We start from the raw sequence: 26030 nt of genomic DNA, 5'->3' as shown, positions 1-26030 counted from the left end.
TGTTGGACAACGTCAAAGGAAGAGATATTCTGCTTTCTCTTAGTAAACAGATCGATCGAGTGTTGAAAGGTTCATGTAAAACGTATAGGTGGGACCCCATGCCTGTAAAGGCCCGTCCACACGCAACGATCTGTCTGCGCAAATGTCTTCGCACATCACATCTGCGCAGACAGATCGTTGCGTGTGGACAGAAGATTTGCACCAACCTCAGGTGTGTGCAAACCTGGAAGTTGGAGTTGGAGGTTTGAGCGAAACCTCTCAAATCTGTGGGTTCAAACCACATCTGCGCAGACAAGTTGGAGCGTGTGGACAGGAGATCGCCGCAAATCTGGCGCGAAACAGCTGTTTGCTCAGTCTAGTGTTTGTATTTGTGCGCACAGGGCATTAAAATGGCTGATACTCGTCAGTCTTCTCGGGAGTTTGTAAGTGAATTCATTGAAATATATAGAAACCACCCATGTCTGTGGAAGATCAAAGTAAAGAATATAGTGACTGAGACAAAAAGACAGCAGCATACAATGCTCTAATTGAAAAATTGCGGGTATTATTTCACTGAACTCTTGTTTCGATATTGCAGTTGAAAATTCCAAATCCTTGTAGCTCCTTCCTGTTGCTAGGAATCTTAATGTTACCGCCAGGCGTTCATGAGGAGAAATTGCCCTTCTCTATACAAGTATTTTTTCTCATAAGCAAATAATTTCGCCAGTCGTTAGGTTCGCCCTGCAACTCTCGCAGTAAATTTACGTGAGAAAACTGCTTTCGCTTTAGCAGCCACTGTCTATACCTTTTGACCACTTTCTCTGTTTCCTGCGGTTGGTCTGAATGTTTTTTGCAACACAAGTTGCGAACACAGACCACGACAGAACTTCCTCCATTTCTATATTTCAAAATAACGGAATTAAATTTTTGACGTTTACTGGGAGCGTAGTCGCTTGCCACTGATATTTCGTTTCTACACCGACAGATGGCGGGCGAGTAATAGATTGGGGTTTGTGTCGTGTGAACACATCACATTTGCAGCGATCTTTTGCATGTACAGACATCTGCGCCGATGTCTGCGCAGACAGATCGTTGCGTGTGGACCGGGCTTAATACTTCCACAGTTATTAAAAACAATAGTTCATCATTTATATAGATAAAAAAGTAATCAGACATAGGAAAGGAAGAGTTGCGGCGTCAGAACGAAAAGTGATACATCGCTCAACAACGAAGGAGGACGTAAACAGCGGGCGTTACGTGGTGAAAACAATTCAACTGATAAAATAGTAAGTCTGTAATTAACCATAAAGCCACGTAACACTGCAATAGTCCGTGAGATAGTTCTTTGAGTAGAGAATCCATAGTCAATTTAAAAACTATCAATATAATCATGTCATTTCTTATGCTTGCACGGTAAATACAAGAGATCTTTTTCCAAAATACTTTCAGTCAAAACACACACATCTCTAAAAGTGACAAAAACTAAGGATTTAACTAGAAATCCATTCAGCAGGAGTTTTGTGGACAACTCTTTCGTGTCCTGTCCTGTATTAAATTACGTGTTCGAAATATACATAAAATCAACAGCATTGAGCTAGTCGTGAACCTTTTTTTTTGTTATTTACAAGTGCATTTGTGTGTCAAATTTATATTTAAAGTACATAAATATGTATTTAGTGCATTGTTGAGTTTCATATTAGTTTCCCTCTCATCTGTTGATGGCTGCTTGTGTTCGCTTAGAAGTTTTCTTTCTGAATTAACTGATGACTAATTCCATGCCAAATGGCGGCAAGTGTACACGTAACTTTAAACCGATCTGCAGTTTCTGTTAACTTAATTTCAATCAAGTGTATTGTATGTGACGAAACAGTGCTAAATGGAATTAGACTATGCGTGTTTAAACATAAATGCTGCCATTCACACTGCTTTGTTCAGGAAGATTTACAAATACAGTGTAAATGTGACATCGAGTGTAACGGCCGCGATATTGCGAGTGAAAAGTGCTACTCGGGATTAGAAGACAGCGTGCACGACGAACTTAAAAAAGAACTTGACATTATAATATATATATATATATATATATATATATATATATTTTAAAACAATGGAAAATGTGGCACTAACCAAACGGGAACTGTCTGAATCGTCAAGGCAACAAGATCTCATTAATGCTAGCCATAAAATTCGTAGGTCTGCACAACCAAATATGCAAAGTGTAAACAGTACGACTGTAACTAGAGATATGAACGAACTGATCACTCAAAAAGACACAAGTGAATCAAACGCAAGAAAATAAAGTGTTAATAGTGCGTCTATGGATAAAAATATGAACAAACTATCCACACATAAAGATGCAAATGGATTAAACGAAGAAAAACACAAGGTAAATATTCATAAAGAAAGAAAAGAAAACAACCACGTTATGCATAAGCAAGGATGCAAGCAACAGACATATTTTTGCAGATAGTCATGGGAGAGGAGTTACAGAAATTATGAGAAGAAATCACCCAGACCTTAATGTTATAGTCGTCATCAAACCAGGCGCGCCACTACGCGAAATTTTGAAAAACAGTGACAACATATTGACGACTGGCAACAGCTGCATCATAATAGGAGGCGCAAATGACGTTTACTGTAATGAAACATGGCGTGCAACGAGAATCCTAAAGGAAACAATCAAAAGGATGCCTTGAGTGCATTTCTACATTGTTAGTATCCCCAGGAGACACGATCTGATGGAAAACTCGCGTGTAAACATCGAGATTGTTACAGCAAACAGGCAATTTGAGAAAATATGTAGAGGTTTCCAGTGTACGACTTTTGTAGTGATAAACAGTGTTCACAGACTTCACAAGACATGGTCTCCACATGAGCGTAAAAGGGAAAAAGATTATTAGTGCCGAAATACTTAAATTTATTAATGAGTCATCTGTAATGGAAGGATCTGCAATCCGAATTCCGCCAAAACAAGAGTTGTCTGTAACAGTGGAACCATCATTATCTGCAGGAGAGCTACAACAAACACCAGTAGCAACAGCAAAAGCTCTGATATTCTCAGCAGCAGTGTCAGATAAACCTCTAGCAGCAGAATCACCACAATCATCAGCAGAGCTGTCGTCATCAGCAACAGCAGGCCCCATAATACTATCTCAAGGCAAGTCAGAGAGCACAGGAGCCACCAGCAACAGCAACCACACAGAAGAGGTACCTGAGGCCTGGGAGATCAACAGCAGAAGCAGCTTCCAATCAAGACAGATGCCTGAGAACTAGGAGACCTGCTGCACTAAGTGAGGATTTTTTATGGTATCGAGTAAGCAGAAAGAGAACATGGAAAAAGATGTAAGTAAAACTGTCCATATTAAATACCAGTGTGACAATAGTGAGAGGAATATAAACATAGGACAAACATATCACCCAGGTTTAATGACACAAACTGAAAAAAATCACTGCATAGTACCAGAAGCAAAGGGAGCAAGTGATGTGCTTTGTATATTACAGGAAGGGGAACTACTAAATTTAAAGCCAACTGTTAGAATACTTCACCAAAATGTTCAATACATAAATAATAAAACAGAGGAACTAGAGGTAATATTACAGGAATATAGGCCAAACATTCTAGTAGTTACAGAACGTGGGCTAAAAGAAAATCACATAGGAATGTACAACTTGAAGACTTATGTGAAAGTAGCCAGTTTTTGGAGAACTTCATATAAAGGTGGTGGGGTTGCCATTTTTCTAATTATGAATCAAATGAAGCCATAAATATAAAAAAATATACTATAGAATTGAGCTTTGAAGCTACAGCACTGGAAACTAAAATTGCTGCGAATTTATGTTGTGTATTAGGTTTGTATCGATCACCAAACGGTGTAATTAAAATCTTCTTTGAACAGCTGGAAGATATAATCCAACACCTCTCAAAAACATATGCTTATTTGATCATTATAGGAGATCTGAAAATAGACACAAGTAAAAATACAGACAATACTGAGACCCTACTGGACTTGCTGGGCATATACAATCTAAAAATAAAAGTAGATAAACCAACCAGAGTAACAAAGCATAATGAAACTATAATTGATCATGTAATAACAAATATTCCTACATGCTGTTGTGACACACAGGTAATAAACTCCACATTAGCAGACCATTTTGCAATCATGATAGACATAAATATAAAGACTAGTGATTCAGTGCAGAAGACATGGGAGATGAGAAGACAGAACTACCTACATAACACAAATCTGCTAAAAAAGATGTTAGAGGCAAAAAACTGGGAAACAACATATGCAGCTAAGATGCAAACACCAAACGGAAGCAGTTTTTTTCTTTATTCAATTATATTATAATGTTACATGTTCTGTTAGTAAAAGGCTTGTCAAAAAGCAAACAAAAAAGAAAAGCTGGGTGACTGAAGAAGTAATCCAAGCCATAAATAATCTGAGAGTGTATTATGACCTCTCCAAACCAAAAAATACCGAGGCCTACAACACACTGTATAAAATAAAAAAGAAAGAGTACTGTAGTTTTATCAGAGAAACTAAAGCATCATTCTTCAGGATATCTATAAATAAGGTAAAGAACTATTCAAAAGGTTTATGGTCTTTCATTAACGAAGAGAGAGGAAAAGTAACAAATCGGACAGAGGACATCTGCTCACTGATGAGTGGGAGAAGCAACACAAACCCTCTAGAAATAGCCAATACTTTTAACAGATATTATATTACTGTAGCAGATGAATTAATAAGACAAAATAAAACAAATGCAGTAAGTAAACTGTTAAACCCCACATACAAATCATACTGTGTTTTTCATACCTACAACAGATACAGAAGTGTCAAACCTAACTTAAAATTAAACATTCATCTGGCTTGGTTGGTGTCACATCACATCTCATAAAGGAATGAAGAGAATGTATATTAAAACCATTGACACACATGCTGAATGCTGCAATAGAAGAAGGTATATTTCCTGATTCACTGAAAGTAAGTAAGAAAGGGAACAGGGATGAATTAGGAAATTCCAGGCCAATATGATTGATCTCAACATTTGCTAAAATCTATGAAATGATAATAAAGAATAGAATTGTAAGTTTTATAACAAAGTACAGTATACTGCATTCATCACAACATGATTTCAAAGAAGGGAAGTCAACAAAAACAGCATCAATAGATACAATTGAGCACATTCTTAATTTAGTTGATAGGCAACAAAAGACTTGTGAGATTTTTATGGACTTATCCAAGGCATTTGATTGTGTGAACCACTCAAAATTTATGATATTATATCAGTATGGAATTAGAGGAAAATGCTATGACATACTTAAATCATACATTACAAATAGGAAACAATGCATGGAAATCAGACATACTAGTGGGGAAAATATAACAAGCTACAGATAGGAAATGCAAACAGTTAAACATGGTGTGCCACAAGGGTCAGTGCTTGGGCCAATACTATTTATACTCTACGTAAATAACTTCCCTAGCTATGTTGTTGTTGTTGTTGTTGTGGTCTTCAGTCCTGAGACTGGTTTGATGCAGCTCTCCATGCTACTCTATCCTGTGCAAGCTTTTCCATTTCCCAGTACCTACTGCAACCTACATCCTTCTGAATCTGCTTAGTGTATTCATCTCTTGGTCTCCCTCTACGATTTTTACCCTCTACGGTGCCCTCCAATTCTAAATTGGTGATCCCTTGATGCCTCAGAACATGTCCTACCAACCGATCCCTTCTTCTACTCAAGTTGTGCCACAAACTTCTCTTCTCCCCAATCCTATTCAATACTTCCTCATTAGTTATGTGATCTAATCTTCAACATTCTTCTGTAGCACCACATTTCGAAAGCTTCTATTCTCTTCTTGTCCAAACTATTTATCGTCCATGTTTCACTTCCATACATGGCTACACTCCATACAAATATGTTCAAAAATGACTTCCTGACACTTAAATCTATACTCGATGATAACAAATTTCTCTTCTTGAGAAACGCTTTCCTTGCCATTGCCAGTCTACATTTTATATCCTCTCTACTTCGACCATCATCAGTTATTTTGCTCCTCAAATAGCAAAACTCCTTTACTACTTTAAGTGTCTCATTTCCTAATCTAATTCCCTCAGTATCACCCGACTTAATTCGACTATATTCCATTATCCTCGTGTTGCTTTTGTTGATGTTCATCTTATATCCTCCTTTCAAGACACTGCCCATTCCATTCAACTGCTCTTCCAAGTCCTTTGCTGTCTCTGACAGAATTACAATGTCATCGGCGAACCTCAAAGTTTTTATTTCTTCTCCATGAATTTTAATACCTACTCCGAATTTTTCTTTTGTTTCCTTTACTGCTTGCTCAATATACAGATTGAACAATATCGGGGAGAGGCTACAACCCTGTCTTACTCCCTTCCCAACCACTGCTTCTCTTTCGTGTCCCTCGACTCTTATAACTGCCATCTGGTTTCTGTACAAATTGTAAATAGCCATTCGCTCACTGTATTTTACCCCTGCCACCTTTAGAATTTGAAAGAGAGTATTCCAGTCAACATTGTCAAAAGCTTTCTCTAAGTCTACAAATGCTAGAAACGTAGGTTTGCCTTTCCTTAATCTTTCTTCTAAGATAAGTCGTAAGGTCAGTACTGCCTCACGTGTTCCAGTGTTTCTATGGAATCCAAACTGATCTTCCCCGAGGTTGGCTTCTACTAGTTTTTCCATTCGTCTGTAAAGAATTCGTGTTAGTATTTTGCAGCTGTGACTTATTAAACTGATAGTTCGGTAATTTTCACATCTGTCAACACCTGCTTTCTTTGGGATTGGAATTATTATATTCTTCTTGAAGTCTGAGGGTATTTCGCCTGTTTCATACATCTTGCTCACCAGATGGTAGAGGTTTGTCAGGACTGGCTCTCCCAAGGCCGTCAGTAGTTCCAATGGAATGTTGTCTACTCCGGGGGCCTTGTTTTGACTCAGGTCTTTCAGTGCTCTGTCAAACTCTTTGTGCAGTATCATATCTCCCATTTCATCTTCATCTACATCCTCTTCCATTTCCATAATATTGTCCTCAAGTACATCGCCCTTGTATAGACCCTCTATATACTCCTTCCACCTTTCTGCTTTCCCCTGTTTGCTTAGAACTGGGTTTCCATCTGAGCTCTTGATATTCATACAAGTCGTTCTGTTATCTCCAAAGGTCTCTTTAATTTTCCTGTAGGCAGTATCTATCTTACCCCTAGTGAGATAGGCCTCTACATCCTTACATTTGTCCTCTAACCATCCCTGCTTAGCCATGTTGCACTTCCTGTCGATCTCATTTTTGAGACGTTTGTATTCATTTTTGCCTGCTTCATTTACTTCATTTTTACATTTTCTCCTTTCATCAATTAAATTCAATATTTCTTCTGTTACCCAAGGATTTCTACTAGCCCTCGTCTTTTTACCTACTTGATCCTCTGCTGCCTTCGCTACTTCATCCCTCAAAGCTACCCATTCTTCTTCTACTGTACTTCTTTCCCCCATTCCTGTCAATTGTTCCCTTATGCTCTCCCTGAAACTCTGTACAACCTCTGGTTCTTTCAGTTTATCCAGGTCCCATCTCCTTAAATTCCCACCTTTTTGCAGTTTCTTCAGTTTTAATCCACAGGTCATAACGAATAGATTGTGGTCAGAGTCCACATCTGCCCCTGGAAATGTCTTACAATTTAAAACCTGGTTCCTAAATCTCTGTCGTACCATTATATAATCTATCTGATACCTTTTAGTATCTCCAGGGTTTTCCATGTATATAACCTTCTTTCATGATTCTTTAACCAAGTGTTAGTTATGATTATGTTGTGCTCTGTGCAAAATTCTACCAGGCGGCTTCCTCTTTCATTTCTTAGCCCCAATCCATATCCACCTACTATGTTTCCTTCTCTCCCTTTTCCTACACTCGAATTCCAGTCACCAATGACTATTAAATTTTCGTCTCCCTTCACAATCTGAATAATTTCTTTTATTTCATCATACATTTCTTCAATTTCTTCGTCATCTGCAGAGCTAGTTGGCATATAAACTTGTACTACTGTAGTAGGTGTGGGCTTCGTATCTATCTTGACCACAATAGTGCGTTCACTATGCTGTTTGTAGTAGCTTACCTGCATTTCCTATTCATTATTAAACCTACTCCGTAGCTATATAAATCAGAAACATTATAATGTATACTCATGACATAACAATCATTTGCACAGCTGACACAAAGGAGGAGCTTGAGAAGGAAGCGCTCCTGAACATCAAAAATGCAAATAAAAATTTAACACAAAACAACCTGTTTATGAATCAGTCTATAACAATGAATGTAGTATTTCAGACCAAGAATAGCGAAAATTATAATATAAATGTTAATTTAAATGGAAAGACTATTAAAGAAGTAACCAGCACAAACTTTCTAGGAACTATAATAGACAAACGTTTGGCATAGAGGGAGCACATAAATGCACTGTATAAAAAGATAAACAAACAGATCTTCATCATGCATAAAACAGCTCGGATCAATGTATTATGGACTTGTCTTCCCACATTTGTCTTATCCAGTTCATATTTGGGGAAGTGCACAAGCTGGCTATGTAAAAAGAATATTCACAATTCAGAAAAGGGCAATGAGATGCATTGCAAAAATACCACCAACACAGCCATGTAGGCAAGCTTTTGTACACTATAATATACCAAAGCATAATGGCGATAAGGTCAAGCGATAAACACCTCCTAAATAAAGATGTAAACAAACACGGTACAAGAGGAAATGAAATTTATTACATGATAAACAGAAATCTAAAACTGTCTATGACTGCCCCTGAAGAAGCAGGCAAAAGGTTTTTTAATAAACTCCCAAAAATCATTAAAAAAGGAACAGACCTAAAATGTTTTAAAAATCATTTGAAACTATATCTCACAGAGAAATGTATATACAGTTTGAGTGAATACTAAGATGGTGTTTAAATATGAACATTACTGAAATGTACCTTTAAAAATTATCATTTCTGTATGTTGTTTGGATCTGTGTGTATATATAATGTGAAACATGTAATACCTTTGTATGCTTATAAACTATTTCTGTTTAATTATCTGTTTCATTTATATGTAATGAAATCAAGTTTGATGTTAATAGCCTATTGTATGACACACCCAACACTCTCATCTGGATTTTCAGCTGTAGTCCATGGGCAAAGAATAAATAAATAAATGCATGAATCTTTGGGCCACTTTCAGCTGATGACTGATCAAAAACTGGTTACTTTTTAATTGTAAAGATTTTGGAAAAAAGGTGTTGTTTATTTTCACTTATGAAATGTTGTCTGTCACTCTGCATATTGTGTAGTTGTCCCCATTGCTAATACATAGCTTCTAAATTTAGTAAACAATTTCTCAGCTCCTGTGCCAGAAGGCATGATTTTTTAAATAAGCCTTTACTTCTCACACAGATAGTATGGCACTCACATGCATAGATAATTTACAGATAGGCTCATTTCAAAATAAAACTGTAATGTTGATTTTGAAGGTGACAGTTTACTTCTAGTTATTTGCTAGTAGTAATGCAAATGCAAGTACACATTATTTTCTGTAGACAAGCTGGAAACGAAGACATTTTGTTTGCTATGATTATGAGCTTCCCTCGAAAGTGAATGACAACAATGAGATACAAAGCTTAAAAGTCGAATATGATCATGAACAATAACCAATGTTTAAATGTGGAAGTCAAAAGTAAAAAAAATCTATTTATCATAGGAGAGAGAACAGGCAGAAATTCCAATTTAACCCAAGCAACCCAGAGGCCTACTGAGAATACATATGAGTGCAAAAATTCAGACTATTGTGTAGGTCCAAAGTCAAAATGAACAGCGAATTTAGAAAAAGTGTTAGAAAATATCCAGTCAAAAAGAATAAAATATTTGTACAAACTGATTGTAGTGTGAAATGGGTAACATAGAACAGAAATAACAAGAGGAAAACAGGCCAAAACTTCGAGAAATTAAATAAAAGTGCAAAAATAAAGAAAGCAAAAGTAGTTACGACAGAACTGTACATGCAGGTAGCCATGAAAGAACAGTTGCTGAAACTCTGTCGTATGAGTAAAATGTTTATTCTGTGAAACAAGGGGATCCCATGGGACAAATAGTAAAGAACTACCACATCAATGATCTAGGAACCCAGTGCATTCTACTTATTGCAGGATCAAATGATGTCTGCTGAAATGAACTTAATAAAATCAACTGTTGTTGCATGAGACACTGTGTGTACTATGTAATTTTTTTGCATTCCATGAAAACATAACCTTACTTATTTTTCCTGTGTAAAAGAAGAAATTAAGAACTTACAGAGAGTCCAAAAAGTATCCGTGTAGTTGTAATTTTTTTAAAAACGAAGTATATGTCACTTGAAAGGAAGGGAACATAAAATACAACGAACCTTGATAAGTATTTTTGGTGATGAACAAGGAAATAAATACATCCATAGCAAATTACATGCGAGCTTGCGAGGGAAGTAGTGTGACAGTCATACCGCAGCAGTCGTACCGCAGAGTTGGGTTAGTTGGTGGCTGAAATTCCCACCCGGGACCTGACACAGGGTGGTGACCCGGTACCTGTGCGAACATTTACTGGTCGGCCACCTTTTGGCAACGGTATGGCGCAGACTAACGCGCCTGGGACGAAAGCACAAAGTAGCGCGAAGTGAGTAACGGTACTGGTCAGACGGAATCGGACAGTCTGACTTCACTAGCCGCGAACCATGTGGGTGGAGCTTAACACAGGCTCCCCAGCATAGCGTACTCCAAATTAATTGGTGCCGCGTGTTCGTTGCCTCGCGTCCGCCAAACACACGGCGATCTTCACACGTTCCCGCTTCAGTAGCTTCATTAGTGAGTTGAGTGCGTCCGGGCCTGTAAGAACAACGGAATTTCAATATCTCATTCAAACGAAGCAAAATTTCTGATTTCCTTAAGAGCAGTGCATTACCTGATACGTGTACAAATTCTGACAGTCAGGATACTAACAGTGGTGCTAAAAGAGTTAAAATAGACAGTGAATGTAAAAAAGAAAACGGTAATGATGGTGCTGATACAGGGGAAGCCACTGAATCTCTGGTAACTGAAAATTGTGACGCTTCTCAAGGTAGGAATGGGAGTAACAGTACTCTTGAGATTATAGTAGGAAATTGTGTTGCCTTATTACGTTTTCAAAACTGGCAAAATACTAAGCCGTGGCTGTCCGTAAATGAAAAAAAAAACTTAGTAATATGCACAGTGTGTTCACAAGTTCGTGAACTTAAGGTGGAAAGCAGTGAACGTATGCGTATTGATAACGCGTTTTTAGCTGGTGTTTCTGCTAATAATACCAAAAAACTAAATGATAAAATCGGGGATCATGCAAAGTGCAAATCACACATGAAGTGCGTAAAAATGTTGAGTATAAAAAAAAGAAAAGTTTAGAAAAATGCGTGAGTGAAAGTGAAAAGTTGTGGGTAAAGCAGCATCATGAAAAAGTAATCACAACTGCTTGGTTGTTCAGATCTGCATATGTAATAGCTAAACAGAAATTACCATTATCACAGAAATTTAACTCTTTTAGCACCACTGTTAGTATCCTGACTGTCAGAGTTTGTACACGTATCAGGTAATGCGCTGCTCTTAAGGAAATCAGAAATTTTGCTTTGTTTGAATGACATCCTGAAATTCTGTAGTTCTTACAGGCCCAGATGCACTCAACTCAATCATCATCCTGCAGTAATCGAACTACAAAAGCTTAATGGTTTATGAGTCGATAATATGCTTCATTCTGATCATGCATGCCGAAATATCATTTTAAGAAGAAATGAAAAAGAATCTTGCTCACCTCCTTGCAGAATCGGGTACAAACTTTAGTATCATGATGGATGATGGTACAACGGTTTCCAATAAAACTTTTTTTAATAGCACATTTACGTTTGTCCCTTGAGGGAGTTGCTTGCAATTATTTTTTTGACATTGTTGAATTAGAAAGTGGGACAGGAGAATGCATTTTCAGCACACTGTTAGTAGCTCTTGAAAAGTATGGCATTACAAATGACGTTTTAGTACACCTTGTAGGTATCGCAACAGATGGCGCCTCAACAATACTTGCTGCTTACAAAGGCGTAGCCGCTCTACAGCGTAGTCATTTACATAAGGATTTAACTGTCGTTCATTGTATGAACCACAAAATGGAATTAGCTGTCCACAATGTTATGAATGATGTAGCAGTTGTATACCATATACAGGTTTTTTTAGATCCCTTATATTCTGTGTTTTCTCGTTCGCGTACGTTGGGTTGCTACCTCATTTAATGCTGTTCGAGCTTTTCTTGAATGTCACAGTTCTCTTGTCCATCTTTTTGAAAAACTGAGACATGATGGTTCCTGATCAACTCAGGAGCGATCTAAATTTGAAGGTTTACTAAAACATCTCACAAAGTGGTTGCTTGTAATGGAATGAGTTATGCTTTATGAGGCCCTAGAAGTTCTACAAGTATTATCATTCTTTATGCAGAACAGAAATTGTTCAGTCCTTAAACAAAACAGCAAATTGACGTGGCTATAAGAACTCTTGAAACATTGAAAACAAATGACTCGCCACGAATTAGGATGATAGTACAAGAGTTGGAGGAAAAGCGCACATTCAAAGGGGTATTAATTAAAGAACCATCTTGTGATGAATATAACAGATTTCAAACATTTCGGAACAAATTTTTTCAGTCTTTGGTAGACAATATAAAAAACCGCTTTGAGGACCTGGATTTCTTTACGGGTGTAGCCGTATTAAATTCAGATACATGGCCTTCAGATTCTTATGAATGTGTGTTTTATAGTGACATGTCAATTTCTCGCTTGTGTAATAAGGTTGATTTTAAATTACGTGAAAGCACGTGTGCATCACTAGTTAAAGATTTTCGAATCTATAAAGAAAATCCTCAACACATGCCCAATTCTGTGAAGGGACTTGTGAAAGCAGTCGAAGTTATACCTATATATACGGCTGAATGTGAACGCGGATTTAGTGCCATGAATTTAACACTGACTGATCAGAGAAATCACTTACAAAGTCCGACACTTTCAAATCTACTTTTCATTTCAATAAATGGACCTCCACTGCATTGCTTCGCTGCAGAAGAATCTGCAGCAAGGTGGATCAAGTCTCAGCACCATAGCGCCCTTGACAGACCAACAGACAAACCCTCAAATCTTGAGGAGCAGTCTCATTCATCTCGTCCCTTCAACTAAACTCTGTAAGCTAAAATGACAATTATACACTGTAGTACTAGCTGAACCGGCCACACTATGCTGTAGCTTTGTCATAATACGATGATTTAACAAACTAACTTTCACTTATAATTTCAGAGTGTTAAAATTAAGCACAAAACAAAACAAAAATTTTAATTTTACATTTTATTCATCTCATATTTTAGAATAGTTTGAGTATCGTATATTACATGAATCATTTACAAAGTTGTTAATTAACAACATATGAAGTATTATTAACTTTATAAATAAGGTAAACAAACTCGGCATTGTCCGGATGTCTACGTTCCCTTATGTCCACACCCTTCTTTTCCCACTCCCCATTTCCTCCTGCCCATCTCTCTGTGCATCTGCTTTTCTCCTCTATCACCTCCTACCCCCTCTGTCACTCTCCCCTTCGCTAAGGTAAATTTCTCTCCCCCTCTAAGCCAATCTCCTCCTCCACTCTCTTTCTGTCCCTGTGACATCCAACATTTACATATTGAAAGCAATAATTTGTGTCTACAATTGCCATAAGGACAATGATGAATGTTTTTTTTGTAGTTGATGTATTCACTTCCAGTATTCGGAGGACACATAATTTGCACATGTTTGCCATATATGGGTCCTATGCAGTGAGGGAAATTCCACTTCACTTCGAAATTTCTTGCTACCTTCTGCCATTCTTCTGTATCCTTTGGAATCTGAAAAGTAAAACATACTCATTACTTTCCTTATTTTTTCAGACTGATGACACAGAGGACACACTATCAAAAGATGACTGCGATGTATCTCTTGAAGAACATGTACCTCCCACATAGGTCAAGCACATATTTTCAAATGTTCTTTTTAATGTGATAAAAAAATTAGGTTAAATATATTTCAGTTCTTTCAATTTAAATCTGCATTTCATACTAGAATGTCGTGTTCCCAGTTTGGCACAGCTTTGCCACAGGAGACACGAAAGCAGTCGAAGACGTCCGTCTTCTGGTCGGCCCCTGATTGTTGTCAGGAGGAGGCTAGTTTTTGATTAATCAAAGGCTTCTCTTATATGAAAAGAACAACCCGGATTCCTTTACGTAATCAGTATGAATTTTATAATCACCTAAGGGACCTTTAACAATTAACAATAAAAAAATTGCATTTGCAAGTGAAATCATGAATAAATGGGGCAGCTATGAGTTGTATAGAAGACAAGGAGCGGCCTTCTGTCTACGATCAGGATGCCGCAGTATTCTCTGCTGTAGTAAAGGCTGCTTGACATTTATAAAAATAATATGGCATGGAGGTAAAAAAAATATACATAAAGGAAAAGAATGGAATAAGAAATCTGGTAAACACTAAATATATTCAAACAATTCTCACAAGCAATTAGGGCTTATTTATAAGCAGTGTAACTTTTCTAACTGTATGGTGCGATTAGATTTCAGCCTGTCCTGTGTTTGCTCCTTGGTTCACGTTTTTGTCACAAATTACAGTCATTACTTTACTCCTTCCTTCAAGACAATTTTTGCACCGTTCAACACCTTCATAACAATAACTTGCCGGTTTACAGTATCGAACATAAATTACTCGAATTTTATTAATTAATAATGTTGTCTGCACACTGGCGAGACCGCTCACTTTTATGGCTTAAAGTCGACCTTCTTTACACTTTCACATTACAAGCAGAAGTACATTAAAATCTGAAGATCTACAAAAGTTTGTTACTGTCATCTTTTATTTAGATCGAAGCGGAACGTCAGTTCAGCTTCTGTTAAAATGTTTCTTTGACTGCGCAATCCATGTATTAGCGTCCGCGCTCGATGCGCATCTTTATAGTTATGTAAATTATATAAAACAAATGTCTTTCAAAGAATATATCTCATCTCATAAGTTGATCATTTAATATAAAGATAGGTGAATGCCTTTCCAAGGGTACTCACAGCTTTCATACTACGGAAATCCCAATAATATTACAGGGAGTATGAACAGCAAACTCCAAGCATCGAAACATTGGTTGCAAAACACAGCTGTGAAATTATGTATGTGGGCAATAATAATTGTGACGAATTTGTTCAAACAGAAACAGAGGAGCCGGAATTAATACGATTTTAGAAATAAGTATTTTTAACAGTTCTTTAATATCCATTTCAATTTGCTTAAAAACGCCAATAAAACATAACTTAAATGAAATCAGTATTGAATGTTGCGTGCTTACCTTTATGTAATTCTTCAACACCAATGGAACAGCTTCACATACTTCTGGCACTATGAGGGAAATAGCAGAATATGATACTTTAAATAAGTACATTAGTGACTTGTATGAATCGCCAGTGGCTAAAAATCGTAATGTGATGGCCCATCGAATTCTTGGTGAATACTGTCTTGGCAGTTGTTATCTTTCTTTACAATAAGAGGTGTAGTTAACTGCAGTAAGTAATTAATGTCTTCGTCGACATTCTCGTAAAATTACTAAATAACACATCATCGTCTGCTTCTAGTTCCTATGATACTATTTCGTGGACCTTCTTTAAATACTCTTCTCTTCCACCATCGTTTTCTTTTCCTTTAGTTTTCATTTCCGTTGTTAGCTGCACGTGCAAGTACCAATTAGGCCGCCGCTGTGATCACTTTATCATCCATTATACTGCAAGACCGACACACGTGTGGCACAAATTCTGTATCTTTGGTATAAATTAACCTGCCGCATGCAACATACGCCGTAAGATGTTGCCTGTTGTAGCATGCTACAAGACGACGCACGCCACATTTCCCTAGCATGCCACAATGTTGGAAGACGTCGACCCAGCGTAAACGAGGCTTTAGAGCCAGGTCTGTATTATATGGTGGATGTGAAACTAAAACCTGCAATCAGACCCAAACGTCGTGGAAAACTGTGAAGAGGTGTCATTCTGCAGCAAGATAACGCTCGCCCACATTCTGCCAAACGGACAGCCGACGCAATAAAGGAGTTGAGATTCGAGGAGCTGGAACATCCACCATACAGTCCAGACCTGGCTCCAAGCACTTTTCACATGTTTGGACCCTTAACGGAAGCACTACAGGAAAGAAGATTTTAAAGTGATGAAGACGTCATTGCTGCCGTGCAAGATTGGTTACAGATGCAACTGAAAACATATTTTGTGATGAAATAAAAAAAAAACTCGTACAATGTCGGGAAAACTGCATTGAAGTCCAGGGAGGTTACGAAGAAAAATAGCGCATGTTTCAGTTTTCTATCATCAGAACAAGTACAGCTTTTCACAAATGAGCCTTTACTTTTTGAATTCCCCTCGTATACTTGTATGTAGATGATTTTGTAAATAAGCTTTACCTATAATGTACTTTTAAAGATATAACAAGAGATGGCTTTTCTGATAGTGCATACGCGTGAATAGTGGGTTTCGGCATTAACATCTATTTATAAACAACTGTTTAACCATGGGTAACACCGCGGTCCAAGCTAGTAACATACATAATTATACTAACCCACTAAGACATCCCCCCCCACTGGTAAAAGCAAAAGTCGCACACTGGACTTGTCAGAAATGCGACTTCTCCTGATGCTATCTTCCAGTACTTTCCAAAGGTGTTCAATAGGATTAATGTCTGGTCACTGAGGAGGGGTGTTTAGTTGTTTTGGAGTATTGTACAGGAGCCACAGCCTTGTATTTAGAGCCATATGCTTTGGCCGGTATCTTGTTGAAAAATGTAAACCAAGAAGATTTTCAGAATGAGATTTTCACTCTGCAGTGGAGTGGGCGCTGATTTGAAATTTCCTGGCAGATTAAAACTGTGTGCCAGACCGACACTCGAACTCGGGACCTTTGCCTTTCGCAGACAAGTGCTCTACCATCCTTCCTTCCAGGAGGGCTACTTCTGCAAAGTTCACAGGAGAGCTTTCGTGAAGTTTGGAAGGTAGGAGACGAGGTACTGTCAGAAGTACGGCTGTGAGGACGGGGTGTGAGTCATGCTATGGTAGCTCTGATGGTGCCGGCATGGTAGCTCAACGTATTCGGTCAGAGAGCTGCTCGCCCTCTGCAATAAAAAGCTGAGTAAAGGAATCAACAATCAACTTGAACGGATGTCTCATGACGTCCACCCAGACCAAACGCACTAAACAATACCGAACACAATGAAAAAAAAAGTAGAGCGCTTTGCCGTGAAAGGCAAAGGTCCCTAGTTCGAGTCTCGGTCCGGCACACAGTTTCACTCTGCCAGTAAGTTTCATAACAGCTCACACTCTGCTGCAGAGTGAAAATCCCGTCCTTGCAGACCTAATTTTTCAGTGCTAGGATTTGCATTGTTCTTTAAAATGTTAATATACATACCTCCTCTGTCTTATCACAGACGATGTGTCACTTATTTCTAAGACTGCAGTACACGTGAAGTGCCTATTTACTTCCACCGCCCTGAGAGGAATGCATAATTTCTGATAATTGTTCACCGACTTGTAGTCTTCTATAGTTGTCCCCTGCGCAGAAAACAGCACGTAAGTCATGAATACGTTATATTGAGGCTGTAATAAACTCTTAACGAGGAACAAATATTTCAGAAATAGTTAAATTTCCAATTCGTTTGTTTATACGAGGTGCCACTCGCTTTTTGTTAGCAGAACACGAGAAACTGCACAATTACATTCGTTTGCCTTTTCGTTGAGCAGTTGTTTATTATTCTGCTGGTTATTAACCCTTCTGTGGTTGATGGGTCATAATGTCTCACTAACTTCGAGCGCCAATTCGAGTGTAGGGATATATGTTCCCAGCTCACTAGACTCTAGCGACAACGAAACAAGGGAAGTGACGTAGGTCACAGAAGATACCACATCCATTTGAAGGCCTTGCGGGCAAGGAGGTTCGCGGAGGAGATTGTTACGTGTGGACTGGTGTGTCTGTGCGAGATGTCTTGTTGTTCTGTTGTACGTCAGTGTCAGTATAACGTGGGTGAAAGAGTGGTCATAGGGAAGAGTGTTACATTGTTTCAAGATGCAGTTTATTTCAGGAGCATTTGCTTTTTATCTCTTCACAAATTTGGTGAGTTTTCAATTTAATTTTATTCATTCATAGATCACGTTGACAAGGATATTTGACATTTCAAAGCTTAAGAACGAAAATCGGCTGAATGATTCTAACCTCACGACCAGGTTATTATTAACAGCAAGACTTCGTACACAGAGTACAACACGATTTTGATTATACATTCATTCAAAGAAATTTCATAATGTAAAAAGCGAATGTTACACTCTCGCATTTCGGTACAATTCATATAACACATGCACAGCAGGACGCTACAACGTTTGGTTTACACGCGAACTCCCCACAGGACTGCGTGAAAAAACGAGTGACATGAGATGTTGAGCTCGGAAAGAGGATAAAATGTTAGTATTACACCATATAGAGTTCTGGTGTAATGGTTTCCAGAAATCAAAAACAATTATAATGTAAAAGTGGGTTGTGAAAGGACAATTCATTATTGTTTACTTGTTACCACTCCCTATCTGCATGTTATGCAAGTTATGTTTCATTGTACATAGTTTGTTGTTTAAAGCACTCATTTTAAATAAATTTACTTCGGTAATCTCATTATGCAAAAGGGGTTACTTGTTGTATAGTTTTATTTCCTGGGAGGAAGTGTTGTTTTGAATTTTTTTTCTTTATTCTTGCTTGGTAAAGGCAAGTTCGGTCTTGAACCTGTTCGTGGTTATGGAAGAACGTTTAGTGCAATAATTACAAGATGCATAACATTACAATGAGCCTAAAAACTATTTTGAATAATTAATTATTTTTTCAGTCAAAATTAATGTCATTTCCTATCTTCACACTGAAGTGCATGACAGTAGTTTTGCGTTTTGTTCAATGTAACTTTATTTTATAGTGACCAATTGCACTTATTTTCTTATACCAAGGTTGTCTGTTCTTTGGCGGAATACACAACTGAGGATTGCTGGGCGTTGGGCTTCAACAAAGCCAATTTGCTGTGTTCGTCATGCGACCAGCTGAAATCTTTCGATCTGGATCTTATCAAGTAGGTAATTTTTGGAGTATTGAGAAATTCACAGCATTTTGTGTCTTAAGCGAAATTTGTTAGATGGTAAAGTAACATAAATTTGCCGCCCCCGTGTCATGGAAATGTTTTAGGGCTGCAACTATTAAAAAATTTGTGAAGTAACACTTTTCAGCTCATATCACATCTCTATGGCAATATTTACTAGCACTACACTAAAAACACACTTTTGTTTTTACAGCCTGACTATGGCAAATGGTGATGTTGGCTCAGGTGTGTGAAGAATATGTGAGAATGTGATGGCTGAGGGAGAGAGAGGTGAGAGATGTTGGGTAAGAGTTTGGATAAGACTGTACTGGTATGGGATGGGGTGCTGGCAGCTGCTCAGTGTTTTTAGCTGCTGGGAGAAATACATAGAAACTAGTACAGGGCCAGGTAAAAGGTCGAGGGTAAGAATTAAGTAAGCCAGGGTGGAACTGAAAACAAATGCAGGAGTTTCAGGTTAGTGCCAGTCAGTAGGTAGAGGTAGATGGTGAGGAATTAAGAGGTACTGAGGGCTGAGGAATTATGAAAACAGAGACAGGCATTCTGGGAATGGAGACAGTGTAGCAGGGGCGAGTACCCACTTGTACAGGTCAGATTACTTAATTCTATTTTATACATAGACATTCTTCAAGCCATGCTACAGTGCATGGCAGAGGATACACCGTGCCACTACTTGTCATTTTCTTTCCTGTTCCATTCGCAAATAGAACAATGGAAAAATGACTGGCTGTATGCCTCCTTATGAATCCTAATTTCTCATCTCTTATCTTCATGCCCCTTACGTGCAAGGTATGTTGATGGCAGTAGAATCATTTGACAGTCAGCTTCAAATGCCAGTTCTCTAAACTTTCAGTAGTGTTTCTCAAAAAGAATATCATCTTCCCTCCAGGGATTCCCATCTGAGTTACTGGAGCATCTCTGTAACAAGTTGTTCGAACTTACCAGTAACAAATTTAGCGGCCCGCCTCCGAATTACTTAGACGTTTTCCTTCAATCTGACCGGGTGCGGATCCCAAACACTCAAGAATAGGCCACACAATCATCTTATGTGGTCTCCTTTACAGGTGAACCTCTCATTCTTAGAATTCTCCCAAAAAAAGATCGTGCAGTACATGTTGTTGTGTGGCATGAGTGAATTGATCGAAAGATTGCACAACATATTTATAATTGACTATTTACCTCTATTCAGTAATTTGTCTGTTATAAAGATGGAGATTTTAAGGAAAAACTACTTTAGTCTACATGTGAAAATACTTCTGCTGTCTGTCCGATGTTTTATTTTCATGGGCGGGTTGCAGAGTTTTATAGTGATATATTTAACTCTTTTTCTCTGCCAAACTAAGTAAGTTCACTAGATGGAAGTAAAGATTAATATTCTTTCCAGTGTAGTATATGTGAATATCTCTTTGCACCCCCAAAACTTGCAATGGATTGTCGACAAGAAATCTTATAATAGAATAAATGTATTGCGAGACTAGTTAATATTCCACATTTAAACATATTTATTACTGTTAAATAAGTGTGGATGATTCCTCTCATCCCCCGTCCCCATGGCGCTCAACTCTTGTGAGAACATGTGTGGAAAGCTTGAGTCCACGAGCCATTGTGGCATTCATCTTTTCTCTGGAAGAGTTACATTCTGTATTTTCCTTTGAGTTAACCTCCAGCGAATGCCCTGTCAACTCAACCATATGTCTGGTTTCTTGTTGCAGTTGCTCAATATTTCTTTTTTCATTAAATCCTACATCTGTTTCAGTATATTTACAGATGGCCACCATTGTCTGGTTTGACCTCCACTTTTATCTTCAAAAATTTTCAGTGGTTTGCGGTGCATGGTGAATGTCGTACAATACTTAGTGTGGTAGTCAAACGAAGTGGGAGGTCATCATGTACACTTATGTGATAGCTTCCTTACTGCAAAGGGACATAGTGTTGGTGTCCGCAGTGTTACCCTCCCTATGAATGTCCAGGAATGTGTGTGTGTGTGTGTGTGTGTGTGTGTGTGTGTGTGTGTGTAATATTTGGGACACTGATAATCTGGGCGATGACTGCAGTGCCAGGTCACTGTTACTTATACGGGTCAGTGCCTATGCATAGTCCTTCTGTGGTCAGTTGGTGACACCATTCCAGAGTAATTTCACAGAGAGAATTGCACAGCAGTCTCATCAGAGGAGCTGGCTTAGTTTATTGCAGAAGGGTTTAACTCCATTGTTTTACCTTTTTTAAATACAAATTGAAATGAAATGAAAACTAATGTCAGATGGGGGAGGGGGGGCAGGGTGGGACAAGACAGAGAGAGATAAATATCTCAATTCCTGGTCTACATCAGGACTGATAATGGATCATTCTCAGATAATAAGCAATAATTTTTTCATTGATGAAATAGAAAACAAGTTTGGCAGTGACACTTCAGTAAACAAAATGTGAAACATACTGATTAGAATAGTGTCCCCCCACTCAGTCACGGCCACTGTTCAGCTGCAGCAAACTTGGCAACATCCCAGATCCCGTTTTGAAGGTGACTTATTACTGAGTAAAGTTAAGATTATAAATAACCAGTGTGATGTGAGATGTTTCAGAATATCTGAAGTGCATCCACATGTCATCTAGTCTGTCAAATTAACCTATCTATGGAGATTGTGTACATCTAGTACATGGTGATGTCCCTTGTGTGCTATGCCTTATTGCACCAGTTGTGGCTCACTTCTTAACCCCCGTCCCTCCCCCCACCTCCACCCTCAGTCCCTGTTCACCAACCGGTTACATTTATAGAAGGGAATGTAAGATACAAGAGTTCAAGGTCTTTGATAATTTAACATATCTGGAAGAAGGGAAAAAGTAAAATTGCCTTTACATTTCCGGATGGTAGAAGCTCACAACTCTAATGTGATGGATCATCTGCAATGAGGAGGAATATTCCCTCTCCTGTTTTTCCAGGGCCCTTGTGGCCACCTTAGTTCATCCATCCGTGTAAGGGAAGGGACTCCTGCTTCCCTCCCCGTCCTCCTCCTTTACCCTCCTCTTGTTTCATGTGTATTAGGGACTCATAATAGACTTACATATACCACAACCTGCAGACATTTGGCTACAGGACAACCAACTACTCATCTGTACCAGACTCTTGCCTGGACACTCCTTCTACTGAATCTAAATCTCAAAAGAGGAGGAAAGGAAAAAAAGGGCAAAGGTGGACCCAGTATTCCAAACTACCTTGGGTCTCCCCTCTACCATTACCGATATCAGGCAATTAGGTGACAACCAACTGGTGGCAATAGCCCAAACAGAAATGTGATTACATGATCTATTCTTTTCACACTGCCATTGGACACAGTCATAACCGAATGCCGTTTTGGTGGCTATCTTTAGCATCTTGCTGAACTGAACTGACACTTGCTCTCGCAGTAGTCATTGACTTTCATAGTTCAGGAAATCGGATTCCACACAATATAAGCATTCTTCATAACTAATACGTACTACAAAATTAGATCCTACGTAGAGGATTCAGAGTAGTGGTCGGTAATGAAAGGGTGTAGCTACAAACCCTTGTCACATTATAGGCGGCATGCATGACAGCATTTTTTTGGCCTAGGAGTCTGTTTTCTGAACAGACTGAAGTAGTGCATAGGGCATAGCAGCATGTTCGTTGTGCTGGAATAAGCTGGCTTCAGCACACCATGTGGCAAAGAGGTTGCGAGGAGATCGAAAGAGGCTAACAACAGACTAGCATGAAACATGCTGCCAGTGCCCTCTTGGCTATCAGTACTTAAGACGGTCTCCGTGGACCGGAGGGAGAGTCTGAGACTGTCACACCAAGGAAGTCCCAGTGTCATTAGTCGCAGCCCAGTGGGAATCACAATAGCAGTTAGTTCTGCTGCTAACACAAGAGACAGGCAGCACATAGCAACCAAAAAATGTATACATAGCGGACTTTGTACTTCACCAGCAGTGAAGCTAACGTGGACTATACAGAAGAACTTGTACCACAACAAATATCTTGAGTTGAGTAAACTTTGCGTTCTTATGAATAAAGAACACAGTTAATGTATGCATACAGCCTGTGTTGTAGAAAGTTGATATGGGGCCACCAAACGACATCCTCTTCTTGCTTCTATGGTCCACCTCTACAGAGACACCAAGACTACATAAAATTTGTGGTCTTGGAGTCACCAGCGAGTATCCATAGCGTGTGCAGTAACAGCCTAGAGCAATGGGAAGAAATAGTGCAAAACAATTTTTCATATTACAACTTACCTTATGCAAATTTTGTATGAACAAAAGAACATTTTGCAAGTTGTGGCTACAAAATTAACGGAACTGATGCTGTGACAGAGGATGCCCGAAGATGATTGACCAGTAGCTGTGAAGCAAGAAGCCTTCTCAGTTGAATGCATCATCTGGTGTCTGTAGACAAATCATTGTGGCTGTGGCCTTCATGTGTAAGAGCTGTTGTTTTGTAGTGCTGGAAAAAGATAAGCGTAATAATAGAGCAATGAATTATTATGAATTGTCAAGTAAAACTTGGAAATCCTGCTACTGAAGGCTATCTTTTACTAAAAGGAGTGTATGGTGAAGACTTTATCACATACGCAAGTTTGTGAGTTGTTAAAGTGCTTCCAAGATGGCCGAGATGATGTGGAAGGTGACTTGTGCCTAAGACCCACTTTACCATCAAAAATGGACGAAACTATTGAAAAAGTAGGTAATTTAATTTGGTTTGACTGTCTTTTGAGTATTTGATCGCTTGCTGAAAGTGTAGGAATTGACAAAGAATGCATAAGTCAAATTATGTAACCAATTTAACATGAGAAAAGCATGCACGAAACTTGTACCGAAAATTCTCACGATTGAACAAACAGAAACACATGAACATGTTTGTGTAAACACTTTGAATATCACTGAAAATGATCTGAAAAAATAAGAAAAGAAGACCCTAATTGCAGAACAACAACTCATGGTTCTGCATTAAGACAGTGCACCGGCTGCACCACAAATCTGTTAAGAGGTTTCTACTGATGTACTGCATCCCAGTGTTAGACAACCACTTTATTCATGTGGTCTAACACCATGTGACTTTTATCTATTACCCAAGGTCAACTCTGCATTAAAAGGAACAAAATAAGTCCATTGAAGCAGTGAAAGCCCATGTTATCAATGCACCCACAGAAGATGACTTCCATCACTGTTTCCATCAATGGAAAATTTGCATGGAGCATTGTAGGCGTAGAGGAGGGGAGTATGTTGAGGGTAACAGTAACTGAAGATGTTTGTTTTTAAAATAAAACGTTTTGCAGTAGTAATCCCATTATTTTGTACCCACACCTCTTAGAATAGGGACCAGCCGAATAAGGCAGTGCAGTTAACACTATCCTTACATTCAGGATGGAGTTTCTTCTGTGTTCGGACATACTGGTTTAGGTTTCCTGTGATTTTCCGCAGTCATTTCAGGCAGAGGCTTGGTTGTGGAATTGCGGCGGTTTTTTCCACCGCCTGGCTGAGCTACGGCAGCTGTTAAGCTTTACACCTGCTATCTGCATTGCCCTCCAGGAAACCTGGTTCCCAGCAATGCAGACCTCTACCCTCCGCAGCTATACGGGATATTACAGGAACCGTAGCGACTATAATAGAGTGTCAGGTGGAGTTTGCGTTTATGTTCTAAACTCGGTCGTAGTGAACATGTGCCCCTTCAAACCCCTCTTGAACTATGGCTGTCAGAATAAGGATGACGCTGGAAATAACTGTCTCCAATGTTTATCTTCCTCCAGATGGTGCAGTATCCCTGAATGTATTAGCTGCACTGATCAATCAACTCCCTAAACCTTTCCTACTTGTGGGAGATTTTAATGCCCATAACCCCTTGTGGGGTGATACCATGCTTACTGGCAGAGGGAGAGGTGTCGAAACTTTACTGTCGCTATTCGACCTCTGCCTCTTAAATACTGAGGCTGCCACACATATGTGTTGCTCATGGTAGTTACTTGTCGATTGATTTGTCAATTTGCAGCCCAGGACTTCTCCCATCTATCCACTGCAGAGCACATGACGACCTGTGTGGTAGTGACCACTTCCCCATCTTCCTGTCACTGCCCCAGCATCGGGCACATGGACGCCTGCCCAAGTGGGCTTTGAGCTAGGAGGGTGGGGAACTTTCATCTCTGCTGTCTAGCTACATTGTATGAGTGGGGTTTCCGGGGACTGCTTCAGTTTTTTATCCGAAACTTCCTGTTGCTCCGTACTTTACGTGTTGAAGTTGGTGACTCCCGTAGTTCCATCCATTTCCAGGAGAATGGAGTCCTGCAGGGCTCTGTATTGACTATCTCTCTATTTTTAGTGGCCATTAACGGTCTAGTAGCAGCTGTCAGGCCCTCTGTCTCACCTTCTCTGTATGGAGATGACTTCTGCATTTTGTACTGCTGCTCCAGTACTGTTGTTGCTGAGCGGTGCCTCCAGGGAGCCACCCACAAGGCGCAATCATGGGCTCCAGCCCACGGCTTCCAGTTTTCAGTCGCAGAGTCTTGAGTCTTGCACTTCTGTCGGCGTCGTACTGTTCATCCGGAACCAGCACTTTACCTAAATGTTGACCCACTCACTGTAGTGGAGACGTATCAATTCCTAGGACAGGTTTTCGATGCTCGATTGACTTGGCTCCCTCATCTTCGTCAGCTTAAGCAGAAGTGCTGGCAACATCTCAGTGCCATCTGTTGCCTGAGCAACACCAATTGGGGTGCAGGTCGCTCTATGCTGCTGCAGCTTTACAGAGCCC

At 39.1% G+C, this 26030-nt stretch overlaps 1 protein-coding gene across 1 annotated transcript in view; it reads left to right on the top strand.

Moving 5' to 3' along the window:
- Positions 1–18064: 18064 nt before the first annotated feature.
- LOC126481595 (selenoprotein F) overlaps positions 18065–26030 on the top strand; it is a 46164-nt gene continuing 38198 nt past the window's right edge. The window contains exons 1-2 of the mRNA XM_050105458.1: positions 18065–18255; positions 19128–19246. Of these exons, the coding sequence (XP_049961415.1) occupies positions 18208–18255; positions 19128–19246 (167 nt within the window). The 5' untranslated portion in view covers positions 18065–18207. The remainder of the gene's footprint in view (positions 18256–19127; positions 19247–26030) is intronic.

Source organism: Schistocerca serialis, chromosome 5, assembly GCF_023864345.2.
Source record: "Schistocerca serialis cubense isolate TAMUIC-IGC-003099 chromosome 5, iqSchSeri2.2, whole genome shotgun sequence".
NCBI classification, from domain to species: Eukaryota; Metazoa; Arthropoda; class Insecta; order Orthoptera; family Acrididae; genus Schistocerca; species Schistocerca serialis.
Note: the sequence above shows the minus strand (reverse complement) of the source record. Positions and strands in the feature narration are given on the sequence as shown.